General features: G+C 42.3%; 1 protein-coding gene across 8 annotated transcripts in view; it reads right to left on the bottom strand.

Annotated features, from left to right (window-relative positions):
* The window catches only part of marchf8 (membrane-associated ring finger (C3HC4) 8), a 68255-nt gene that overhangs the window by 2951 nt on the left and 52406 nt on the right, over nt 1-12898 (bottom strand). For 2 of the 8 annotated variants that reach the window (XM_058057970.1, XM_058057973.1), the window contains 5 exons: nt 10318-10397; nt 9188-10045; nt 7152-7332; nt 3928-4063; nt 1455-1469 (listed from right to left, as the gene is read on the bottom strand). In XM_058057970.1, coding sequence (XP_057913953.1) covers nt 1455-1469; nt 3928-4063; nt 7152-7332; nt 9188-10045; nt 10318-10397 — 1270 coding nt within the window. The remainder of the gene's footprint in view (nt 1-1454; nt 1470-3927; nt 4064-7151; nt 7333-9187; nt 10046-10317; nt 10398-12898) is intronic. The other 6 variants (XM_058057974.1, XM_058057977.1, XM_058057975.1 and 3 more) reach the window with 4 other exon arrangements.

Below are 12898 nucleotides of genomic sequence, written 5' to 3'. Positions count from 1 at the left end.
CAGTCTTCCTCATAGGCATGGTACTCCCTGTGACCAAGATGAGTCCGCCCTGTATGTGTATGCAGGGCCTTTGTAAATAAATAAGCAGGCTTCGCTACACATCTTAACATAAAGCCTGGAGCTCTGCTAGCTATCTGTCAGGCGGCTACAACCGTGAGAGCTGTAGCTTGTTATGTGATATATGATTTGTGATATATGGTATCTACAGTATGATGCTGCAGAGCTAACGGTGTATATGTCAAAAGTAGCGCTTCTTGGAGACACATCGCCAACATCGCTCATTAGCATTAAAGCTACAGACACACAAAAGTGTGTGTTCACAGTAGTAATAATATTAGTAATACATTTTATTTGTTTTATTTGTCAGATTTCGGTGCTGAGGAAAGCAGCTAGTTGTTGGGGACAGTTAAGTAAAGAGAGGCCGTTCAAAAGCATAATACATTTGCATCACAAAAACGCAGAATGGAAAAAAATCAGACCTCACAAATGGCTTGGTGTTATTTTCTCTGCCGTCGTATCACCTGCCGCTCGCCCTGTCAATTGTTGTGTACGTGTTTCTACGTGTTGAGATGCGCAGTGTCATACAACTTTATGTCAAAAAATCCAAACCATCCCTTTCAAAACAAGGAGCGGCGAGCTGGCCGGGCAGCGGATGATGTGGGGGGAGATCAAATCATGCAAGTATGGGGGCGCCAGGTTATGAGGAAGAGTCTATATTAAATGCGGTGTAAGACAGGAAGCCAACGAAGGTTAGAAAGAACGAGTGTGATGTGGTTGGAGTAGTTCTGAATAAACACAAGTCGATGCGTGAGAGTCGGTGGAAGACCAGTAAGAAAGGCATTGCAGGTTAATGGGAATTCATTCATGAGTGCTGGGAGGGAGAGGGACTAAAAACACTTTTAAAAGTGCTTTTAGTCCACTTTCTCTTTCCACGTATTCATTGTTTGTCATACTAGATATTTCTTCCTGATTTGGCTGGTCCTTTGACTAACACTTGAGAGTGACTTCTCCAGTATATGTTTGTTGTCACACCGACAGCCAAGAGAGGGCGCTCTAGGCCCAAGTGCAGGTATCTGCTACTCCCATCACTCCTGTGTCACTGATCATTTACAATGTAAACTTATCAACTTACAGACTATTGAGATGGAACACATTCAGGTAAACTAGTTATGTTGTTTAGGCTACAGTTATCTGTTAACGTTACCTTAACATACGACAAATGACTGTTCTTGGTCTCTGATTTTATACTTTTTTTCTCCACTGTGTATTTTGGCTGATGCTCTGTAGCGACTTATACTCTGGAAAATAAAGTAACAATGCACACAAGCCAAACTACTCTTTTAGGGCAATGAATAATTAATACAGTGGATTTGCTGTAATATCAACATCAAATAGGGAAAAGTAAAAAGGAAGGCTGATGAGTGGGAAGAGCATTTAACAAGTCAAAGGTTTACCTGGGATACTCCGGGCTGCATGAGTAAAGAAAATGTAACACATATTAACTGAATGTGATGTTATATAGTAGAATTGTTATTTATCGCATCATATCAACATGATATCATTAGAACCATCAATAGTGCTAAATGAATTTAAAAAAAAAACACTATGGTGGACTTGACTTAAGTTTGTCGGCATCACTATGGTGACTTGAGCATGACAGCAGCCTGCAGGGACGCCAGCAAGTGTGAATCATCAGGTGGGACTAAATGTGGACAGCTTGTGCTTCCATCTGTACAATGTCTCCGACACACTTAATATGCATGAGAGCAATGAGCGCCAGCAGAAATAGTGGGATGATTCATCAGGAAAAACACCTTTAAAAAGGCTTTCTTTTTGCTTTCTTTCTTTTAAATGGTCCCAAGGACGCACTTTGGATACCTAACGTTGGGGTGGTATAAAAAAATAATATACAAGACTTGATCAAAATTTGAGGTGGGATCTCTTTGTCATGCCAGCAATGCTGAAATCCGTCTGGGCTGTCAAGGTTACGTTTTTTCTCTCATTAGGGAATAAAACAATTTCACTACTGTGTTTTTGTGCAATGACAATAAAGGGAGTCTATCTATCTATCTATCTATCTATCTATCTATCTATCTATCTATCTATCTATCTATCTATCTATCTATCTATCTATCTATCTATCTATCTATCTATCTATCTATCTATCTATCTATCTATCTATCTATCTAACAGGCAGTTTTGTGGCGTTGAAGGAGACAAGGTCTAAATTTGTTTTGTGTTTTTAAAACCCTTTTCCCACAGAAGCCGTCTGATTGTTATTGCGCTGCAGTCGGCGCCAGTAAGGGCCTTCAGTTGGGTGGAGGACCACCCTGTGTCTTGACGGATCTTCTGGCTCAGCGCAGGGGTAATCATTGGGACCCACCACTTGACTTGACTTGTTCCTTAACGCTAAGGACGCTGCCAAAGGCCTTGCTTATGCAGCTCCACGATCCAACCATGTTCAAGGAGAGAAAGCTTCTTAGCTTTAGCCATCAGGAGTAGGGGTGTAAGAAAATATTGTTTCGGCGATATATCGCGATACTTCGTTCCACGATACTGTATCAATATTAAAAAGTATGATATGGATATTTTTAGGCATTTATCATAGACTGATTATGGTATTTATTCAAGTGCAGACACAACAAAAGTTCATTTCTGATTTGAATTGAAACCTCCGATGGTTAGGTGGCAGCACTTCCGTAGTCAATTAGGCAAGGACGTTGAAGGAGATTGACGGGTGAAACGTCCTCACACATAAACACAGTTCAACATGGCACAATGCCAGCACACAACAGCGGCCCCTGCGGCGTACAAGGCTGAAGTGTGGACACATTTTGGATTTCTACACAAAGTAGGGTGTGCACAAATTGACAAAAGCCATGCGTCGTGCCCCAATAAAGTATTCGGGAAAACACGACAAATCTGCGAGTCCACTTAGCGAGACACCATGAGGACCTGCCGCTAGCAAGCAATGCCAAGGTCCTTTTGTATACTACAAAAGTAATACTGTGATATTGCAGCTATTTTGTTTTTCAAATTGATATGACTATTTTGTGTATAATGGTTATTTCAAGCATCCTAAAAAGACTTTTTACTGATGTTAGTTACTTTGTTCCACAAATGATGGTGGATAAGTCAGGGACTGTATACTCTGCATTTTTTTACCGCTAATAGAATGTGAACATTTGAGCAGGATCTTGAGACATAATTTAATTTATTTGTTTTTTATGGTGTTTTTTTTTAAGCTGGATGTTAAAGCTTTCTTTATCCAAATGCTACACTTTAAGTTTTTACAGAGGAAAGTGTGATACAGCATAACATACTGTTCTAATGGAATAAACATGTGTTTAGTAAGTGCATATTGCTGGTGTAATTCAATTTTTCCAGGAAATAATCTTTAACTACAAGAAAAACAAAAACATATCGCCTTGTTAACAGTATCGTGATATATCGTATCGTGAGCCGAGTATCGTGATATGTATCGCATCACCAGATTCTTGCCAATACACACCCCTAATCAGGAGGGCATGACCGTGTGAATGCCTGACAGAAAATGAGAATTTTGAGCAGATTGTGGCTTTTATAACCAGTGGTTGTGATCAGGTGAAAAACAACCTATTTGAGTTTATTATTTTAAATAAGTTGCAAATGTTTTTGTCTCACTCCCTCTTCTTGCTCTTGCATATTGTAGCTCTACTTAAAACCTCATTAGGATCCAAATGTGCAAATGCATATTCTAGCAATTTTCCAACTGGCCTCAAGATTTTGATCAGGTCTGTATAACGCCGTAATATGGGTCCCCTGAAGGACTGTCTTGTCAGTCTTTGATGCCCACTGAGCAATTTATGCCCGTGTATGCTATATTATATCATGGCTACCAAAAACACATATGACAAAGCGACAGAGTTGGGGCCTTCGTGCACCGACCTTGCTTGATTTCATCCGCCGTCCTGTCGATGAGCACGTAGAGCGACCAAACCACACACGTGATGGCGATGACGTGGAAGGTGACCGAGCACATGATCTTCCTTCTCTCGCTCGCCGTCATCTGAAGCTTCTCCCACTGGGGCCAAGAGAGCCAAGATGGAACATTTGTCAGACAGGGGAAGCATTTTCAAGTCACACATAAACACACAATAGACACACACTGTGCACACACACACACACACACACAAGAAGGGGAGTCCAGGTGGCCAAAAGCATGTGGCTCACACAGCGTGCCAACTATATTATATAATTGGGGCGAGCTAATGTGACTTATGAAACATGTCTATATGTTCCTATCAGTGATGCTCCACAAAATAAAATGACATGTACTACATTAGGATAACACAAATGTGCTTATTGAAAGGCCACAAGGTAGATGCAGAACCACATTATACACCTCTGGTCACAAAAGTGCATTCAAATTTGTTATATGTACCACTACACTACTCGATTCTCTGATTGGTTAAACTTGGTAAAACCACAAAAAGAAAGAATAGATAATTAACCGATTATCCAATTAATCAACAACATTTTTTTAACTTGGATTCATTTTAGATCCTAAAGGTGCACTGTATAATTTTCTAGTTACATTCCTTGCAGATGCCGTAAATCATATTGGGCAACGTAAGGAATGAGACAGGAGCTAATAAACATTAGCAACACTAGCATAGCCATAATTTTTATACACAATACACATTTTCACAGCAACATCATGCTATGTTATGCATAATTTTAACATTTATAACGTTGCACCTGAAGCTAGCCGAATAGTTCTAGCTCTTAACGGATAGTTTATTTTAAGATGTGTAGCGAAGCCTGCTTTAATTTGTTCATTCATTCATTCATCATTCATTCTCTCCCACTTTTCCTCACAAGGGTCGCGGGGGTGCTGGAGCCTATCCCAGCTGTCTTGGGGCAAGAGGTGGGGTACACCCTGGACTGGTGGCCAGCCAATCACAGGGCACATATAGACAAACAACCATTCACACTCACATTCATACCTATGGACAATTTGGAGTCACCAATTAACCTAGCATGTTTTTGGAATGTGGGAGGAAACCGGAGTACCCGGAGAAAACCCACGCATGCACCGGGAAACATGCAAACTCCACACAGAGATGGCCGAGGGTGGAATTGAACCCTGGTCTCCTTGCTGTGAGGTCTGCACGCTAACACTCGACCGCCGTGCAGCCCCGCTTTAATTTGTATTTATTTACTATTCAAGGATCATCCAGCTAGGGGTGCGGTTTCCTTCAGGACTTTGTGAAAACCCAAAACATCAAAAACGACCATTTGAGTGCTTCTGGTCTCTAAAGTTGAGCAAAAACTTGAAGGAGATGATAGATTTTTCTCCCATCAGGCTCTGGGGACACATATTACTGTCATAACATTATTAAAAAGCCAATTTCCATCTTTTAAGATGTAACAATGACACAGTACTTCAGTAACATGAACATTAAAGCCATCAAATTCCACATGATGGACAGAATTATTACTTATTTTGAAAAGAGCCAGAAAGATGGCAATCAGCACTTCTGCCGGAGCAAATTGATATGTACATTTTGCAGGATACGTGACTAAAATACCACAAGCGATGGTATTTGTACTTTGCAACCATTTCCATCAGCAGGACATATCATAATTATAATTATGGTTGTGGTCCAAGGTACCTATCAGTCCCATAACATGACACTAATTAAAAAGCCAGTCTTTATTAGCTGCGCATATGAATCTGCACAGTTGCTGATGATGATGATCTGGACTTCATCAGCTTCTTGTCAAACAGCCTTTAAGTGAGCACACAAACACAGCGACTCGTGATGATGTACAGTCCAGTATCATGCATGCAGTGACAGTAGATGTCACAGTGTGTTAGTTCATCTCACTGGCAAGCTGTACACATACCTACCTGGCTGCAGCATCCGATCCTCGTCTATCATGCTTACTTTGCCAAGAAGCCTAATGTTGGCACTGGCTCAGGATCACAGTTGCTGTATAAAATATTCACCTCACACTCTGCGCTGCTCTGCAAAATGGCCAAAAGAGCCAACACTTTATCTGCTTTCACTCTTTAAGTGTGATTAAACATGCCTTTGTTTCCTGGCAAGTCTTAAAAGTGTCTTGCAGTATGTCACTCCTGCTGTTAGCCGGCTGCCACTACTTAAAAACAGCCCAGGTCAGTGTTGCAAAGCACCCACATTCACTATGCTTTTTATAGTCGTCCCATTCCCACTGCATGATTGCTTGCATTGGATTACAATGTATGGCAGGTTGATCTGCATGTGTCACCTAAAGCAAGAAAGCCTGGTGCAGAAAAGTTGACTGTAATCTAATCTCTTATTCTCTTTAGAACTACTAATTGTTTAGATACCTTGCCGCTTGCGAGTCAGTGAGGAAACGGAGGAACGGCTTTGGCAGGAGCCACTCAAAAGCTATTAGGGAACTCACAATGAGCTTGTCAACTCATCAAAACATGCGGTCGCCACTCAATATACGCAACAGTCTGACTTACTGTGTTATCTTAGATATGCTAAAATCATCACACAGCAGCTTAACATTCAAAAAGCGTCCAACAAATGTAATGTAACGTACACCCACTAAATTTAGAGCAAAAAAGGAGTCAATCAAGCTATGAAAAAACTCACAAGCCTGTCAACCCATTGGAAATTGCAGGTCATTACTCAATATACCAGTCTGACTCATGACATCATCTTACTCAGAACACTAAAGTCAAATACACCTCAGAGATAAAGAAACATGCACAGTAAGAGTTTACTAGTACAATTTAAAGTTGACCGTGGCCATAGAAAGACAGAAAAAAAACTATGTGTTAAGCCTTGGTCACAACCGGACATACGATTTTTTGGGCCATGTGGTCTTTCGTTCTTCAAATTGCTTTTTTCTTTGTTCAAGGAGGTCTCAACACACAAAATATATGAATGTGCCTTGGTCGCACTAATTGGTGGTGCATGACACACAAAAGTCCACATAACTGACATTTTTCCCAAACCTGAAACCAGCAAAATGTACAAAAGACAGATGTTGACCAAACGGACGACGCACAAAGTGTTTTGCAACCTGACAAAACTTAAGTCAACTTTGTCAAATTTGAAATTTTTGAAATTTTGTCATGGGCACCTTAAGGCATGTAATCAACGTCTCACCTTGCGTAAAGGTTTCAGCTTGGTCTCCATGATAAACTCGTACTTGCAGAGCTCACAGCAGCGAGTGTCGGAGCTCTTGATCCACTGCTGGAGACATGACTGGTGCACGAAGCGCAGGCTGCCCGTGCAGTGACACGGCGTGATCAGCGGACTCTCGTCGTCGCCTTCGCAGTGACAGATCCTATGCAAGAGTACAGTGTTGTCACCATGATGGATGATACAGATCTGGTGTACTTACAGCGTTAGACGGAAATGCCAGATTGTATTCCTGCTAATTAGGTAGGCTACACCTGCACATCGAATAAAGGTCTTATTCAAGGCAAAGATCCCTTGTAAAAATAATAGCACTTTTGACCAAGTTTGAGTTTTGACCGGTGCTGTGAGAAATGCTGGTACATTAATTGCTCCAAACTTTCTCACACGCACTTCACAGACAGTAATGCTAATCATGCTAACATGGACACAAAGAAAGACACCAAGATGTTTTGCATCTAAACCAAGCCAACAGTATTGGTATAAGCAGACTGCACATCCATGTGTTTGGGGCACTGGGTGCAAATAAAATGCACTTCCTTGAGCAGCGAAACATACTTCCTGCTAATAGTAATTGTAGCGTGGCAGAGGTGATGTTGGACCTTGTCAGCGTTAAATTCAAACTTAACACAATGGAACTACAAGCCAATCACACTTCTGTGAAATCAAACTGCCCTCCTATGAGGATGCACAGAATGACAATCATTACACATGCTGTTGTGTTAATGTAATAGACAACACGTGGTCAGCAGGACACCGCCAATAATGATAATAATAATGATGATAATAATAATAAAAAATAATAATACATTTGATTTCCATGATAATTTCCATCTGATAATTTAATGAGAATATTTTGTTCTCTCAGATCTAGGATGTGTTATTTTTGTGTTCCATTTATTTTTTTGAGCCCTGTTTGAGCCATTTCCACCTTCTTTTACATGTTTGTCACACTTACGCAATCTTTCTGATCAGAGAAATCTAAATATCGATCAATAACAACACAAGTGAACACAAAATGCAGGTTTTTTCACAACCTTTACATTTTGCCCTTAAACCTAACAACTGGTTGAGCCACTCTTAGCAGCAACAACTGCAATCAAGTATTTGCAAAAACTTGCAATGAGCCCCACTCATCTTTGAAAATTTGTTCTAATTCAGCCACATTGGATGGGTTTTGATCAAGAAAGAAAGCATTCCAAGAAAATCCCCTGCTGTGAGCACGTTTCCAGCCACCTGACAGGAAGCTTCCATGACTTTGTTTGTTTGGGTGTGCGTGTACAGACAAAAAGCCAATTTGAAGCTATTAATCCTCCTCAGGATCTCAAGTTCTTTGCTCTCTCGTGTGTTTCCTCATCAGAGCCCAGTGAGGATGGGAACCAGGAATGTGGACTTCATTTAAGTAAATGGTGTTTGTTATTGTGGTTTGGTTTGTTTCCAGTGGTGGATTACTGATCTGCATCATACTGAGAACTGCGTCTAATGTTTTAGTAACATTCCTGTACAAAACCACCACAACCACAATACAAAATGCAGTGGAAAAGCGCCAATGCCGAGTAGAACTGTGTTGAACCAAGTCAGCACCATGAAAGGACGAAAGGGATGTTAGATTCTGGCCTTACACCAATTCCATTATACTCAAACTGGTACAAGTACCACTGGTAGCGCCTTTGAGAATCATTTCATTTCTTGCCTCTCCTTGAACATTTTTGGAAACAAACAGAGCACACACAAAGGAAAAAAGGATGATGTCACAAAAAGGGGAACATTATGCTGGATAACCATGAATAAGGACGTTATTACGGTGTGTGTGTGTGTGTGTGTGTGTGTGTGTGTGTGTGTGTGTGTCAGGTTCACTTGCTTCTAACAGCTGGTCTGAGGATAAATACTGCAGGTATCAGACTATGCATCTAGAAAGTGTCTGTCTACTACTCCACTCACAGGGGTGGTGTGGGCTCTACCACATCACATGAGGGGTGGGCATGAACCATCCAGACACCCACCTGCAGCAGTCGCCAGACTGTGAATATGGGGACTGTGGTTCAGTTTTCGCTGACAAAGGGGACGGGCAGCGGTCCAGGTCGCTGTCCTCATCCATGTAGCACAAGGGTGCCAGATGAGTGGCGCTCTTCTCAGCTGTGCTTGTTAGTCGTGGAGGGCGAGTGCAACGGTTCTCTGTGAGGCCGTCTTCCGCCGGTAGCTCCTCTGATGCAAACTCCAACTCGTTGCCTTCCAAGAAGGCGCTGGAGGACTTGTTGATATGAAGGTGAGAAGTGTAGCCATCCAGCTCGGAGGTTGAGGATTGGGAGAATGGGAGGAGCAGGCGGAGGAAGTTGGAGCTTGGAGAGCGATGGGGTTGGTCAGGGGGTAGTGGAGGGGGAGGAGGACGGATGGGTGGGACGGCATTTGATAGATGGTGGTTATTAATTGGGAGGCTCAACATATATTTGTAGTTGTTAGTGAAAGAGGTGACAGGGTGGTGCTGTGTTAAGAAGGCCGGACTCGATGTTCCATTTTTTTGGTTGTCTGCCGCCCTTGGATCAGAGCCCCCAGGCTGAGCGGGCAGGGGCTTCAACTCCAGCTCTCCCTCAGAGCAGGTGCGGTCGATAAAGTTCAGACCACGATAAAGGCTGTCCACACGCTGGCCCACGTCGTTGAGTGACACAGAAAAGCGAAGCGAACCGTGAGGGCGAATGTTGACTGAGGACGGACGCAGCAGTGAGAGCCAGTCTCGTTGCTTGAGGACAGGTGGCGGATCTGAGCAGATGGTGGTCACTGTACCTCCAGAACCTTCATAGCTTTTACCGTTAGGAGCCAAGAAAACAACAGTGGTCCGCTTCTGACACCCCTGATCTGCACTGCTGGTGTATGTGTGTGTATGTTTTTCATGTCGGAGGACGGAATGGTGACGGACAGCAGGAAGGGGCAGTGGAAAAGAACAAAAAGGGAGAAATAAAGACATTTAAGAGAGAGGGGGGAAAATGTTTCAGGGGGCTGACACTGAAATATGCCACACTCAATGACCCATTTTACAAATAAAAATCAATTGACAGCACTATGAGGCCCACTAACCAGTCAGCTGTCCTTGTGTTTACAAATATGACAATTACAGCTAAAAATGAAAAGCTGGTACCTGCAGATGTCTTGGCTGGAGGGAGAGACGGATGTTCTTGAGAAGCTAGATGGGGCGTTCACAGAAGTCGGGCTTCCCGCCTGAAAGCAACAATAGTATACTTCAGGAAAAAACACTTAAATATGCAAGATACGGTTTCTCTTAAAAGGATATTACATTAAGAGTAGTGAGTGTACGAATTGTATAGTAGAGTAGATTTACTATCCACTGAAAATGCCATTAAAACAAGCAGCCATTAACTGTCCGAATAACTAGGAACAAATGTGAGTAATATAATAGTGTCTGCAGTCAAGCTATGGTGTGAGCATGAGTGACTGCTAGAACAGGGGAGCTGTGGTTCACTGAAGTAAACATGAAGTCCAGCATGCAGTATGACACTGTGAAGTAGAGCATGATCCCCTCTGGACTGCATTAGTTTTACCAACATGGCAACGAGTCCAAACACAAAAATGAGAGGATATGAAGTTTTGAGGGCTGCATGGCGGTCAAGTGGTTAGCACGCAGACCTTGACAGCTAGGAGACCCAAGTTCAATCCCACCCTCGGCCATCTCTGTGTGGTGTTTGCATGTTCTCCCCGAACTCCGGTTTCCTCCCACATTCCAAAAACATGCTAGGTTAATTGGTGACTCCAAATTGTCCATAGGTATGAATGTGAGTGTGAATGGTTGTTTGTCTATATGTGCCCTGTGATTGGCTGGCGACCAGTCCAGGGTGTACGCCGCCTCTCGCCCGAAGACAGCTGGGGTAGGCTCCAGCACCCCCCACGACCCTTGTGAGGATAAGCGGTAGAAAATGAATGAATGAATGAATGAATAAAGTTTTGAAGTGTAGTCAAAAGTGGATCAGGGTTTGGGGTTGCTAATGTAAATCCAAAGTGGGTTCGCTTCGTCCATGAAACTAATTACCTATTGATTTCATCTCTAACTGGGGCGACCGTTATAGCTCACGGTCTGACACTGATCAATAGACGCTCCATGTCAAGCTATGCCCTTCAGCCTGCTCATGAATGACATATTTTCTCTTTCACTCATGCATAACGACAGCACGTTTATCTTAATTATACGCCCCTGGTTCATTACATGTTATCGCAGAAGAAACAAATGCTTTGGATCGTCCAATCATGTAGTTCCATCTCGATATTCATGTTTATTTCCGCTCTAGAACACATAGTTCACGTTCTGTGGAACCGCAAGACAAGATCAGCGATGCAAATGGTTCTTATGCAACAGCTGCTATATTTAATGAGGTAGGCTGACAACACGCTGAGTAGCTGGCCGACTATAGGAACATGACTTGACTCGACTGTTGGTGTCAGCTGGAAACACATCCAACATACAGACAGGTCGTGCTTGCACGGATGGCGTGGGAGGCTGTGTTTATTCCTACTGTGCATCTCCTGGCAGGTGGTGTGCTTTGGCCTATGGAAGTTCTGACGATGGTATTCAGGTGTTTTTGCTGCTGTAATGTCATTTTAATGAACATCTCCCGATTAATTAATAAGAAAAAACTAATTATGTAACATCTCTCCCTGTCCGACAGATTCTTCATCAAGCTTAATTACATCTTGCAGGAGGATTGATGTTGATACCACCTGCTCAAAGATGGCAATATGTTGCTATGTCATATGGTTGGTAATAAAGGCAGTAAAATATAATGCATGTAGAAGACCATCTGCAGTGAAAGTGAGTACAGCCACACTTTAATGAGACGATTTGAGGGGTAGGTGATTTTTGCAAATGGCCGCGAGAAAGCCATTTGATTTGATTGGCCAATCATTAATCTGGCACTTGAGACTCCTAAATCTTCAGGCTCCATCTGACTCAACAGGACTTCCCATCAGCTTGGACTAACTGGCAATCAGCAGATTGGCAGCGGAATTTTGAGAAAGAGACTAAAATGACCACTGCTGCTTTTTTAAAATATACCAAAATGCACTCAATTCGCTGACCACCGATCATTACAGTACCAATCTATTAACGTGTCAGTAAACACTGTTTAATTACGTTGTAATCAACCTAATGACACCCAATAAAAGGGCTGTATGAATAAGTACGTCATTACAAAGATAATGCTAGGTTTTCCTGTCAGACATAAACCGGTAAGATATTTTCTGACTAAATCAATGCAAAGCATTGAGTGACAAATAACCAATCAATCAATACTTATTTGTATAGCACATTACCAACAGCCGTTTTACAAAATGCAAGAAATCAGTCATAAAAACAGAACAGACCAACATAATTGTAAAACACAGACCATGTGTCCAATGCCAGTTTGAATGGCGTGTCTTTGGTTGTGATTTAAAGACTGATATGATAGTTCAGTTACAGAGCGTAGACCACGTGGAAGAGAGTTCCAGACCCTAGGAGCAGACACAGCAAATGAGTGATCTCTCCATTTCTTACATGTGGACCTGGGGACCACTAGAGTTATCTGCTCAGAAGAGTTCAGACTGACTGGTTGGTAAAAAGTCAGCAGGTCGAATAAGTAGGATGGAGCAAGATCATCAATGGCCTTGAATAAAAGAGAAAAGAGAATCGGGCTAATATGGGCATGTTTTGAGGAGTTGAATAGGAGGCG

This window comes from Doryrhamphus excisus, chromosome 20 (assembly GCF_030265055.1).
Source record: "Doryrhamphus excisus isolate RoL2022-K1 chromosome 20, RoL_Dexc_1.0, whole genome shotgun sequence".
Lineage (NCBI taxonomy): Eukaryota > Metazoa > Chordata > Actinopteri > Syngnathiformes > Syngnathidae > Doryrhamphus > Doryrhamphus excisus.
Note: the sequence above shows the minus strand (reverse complement) of the source record. Positions and strands in the feature narration are given on the sequence as shown.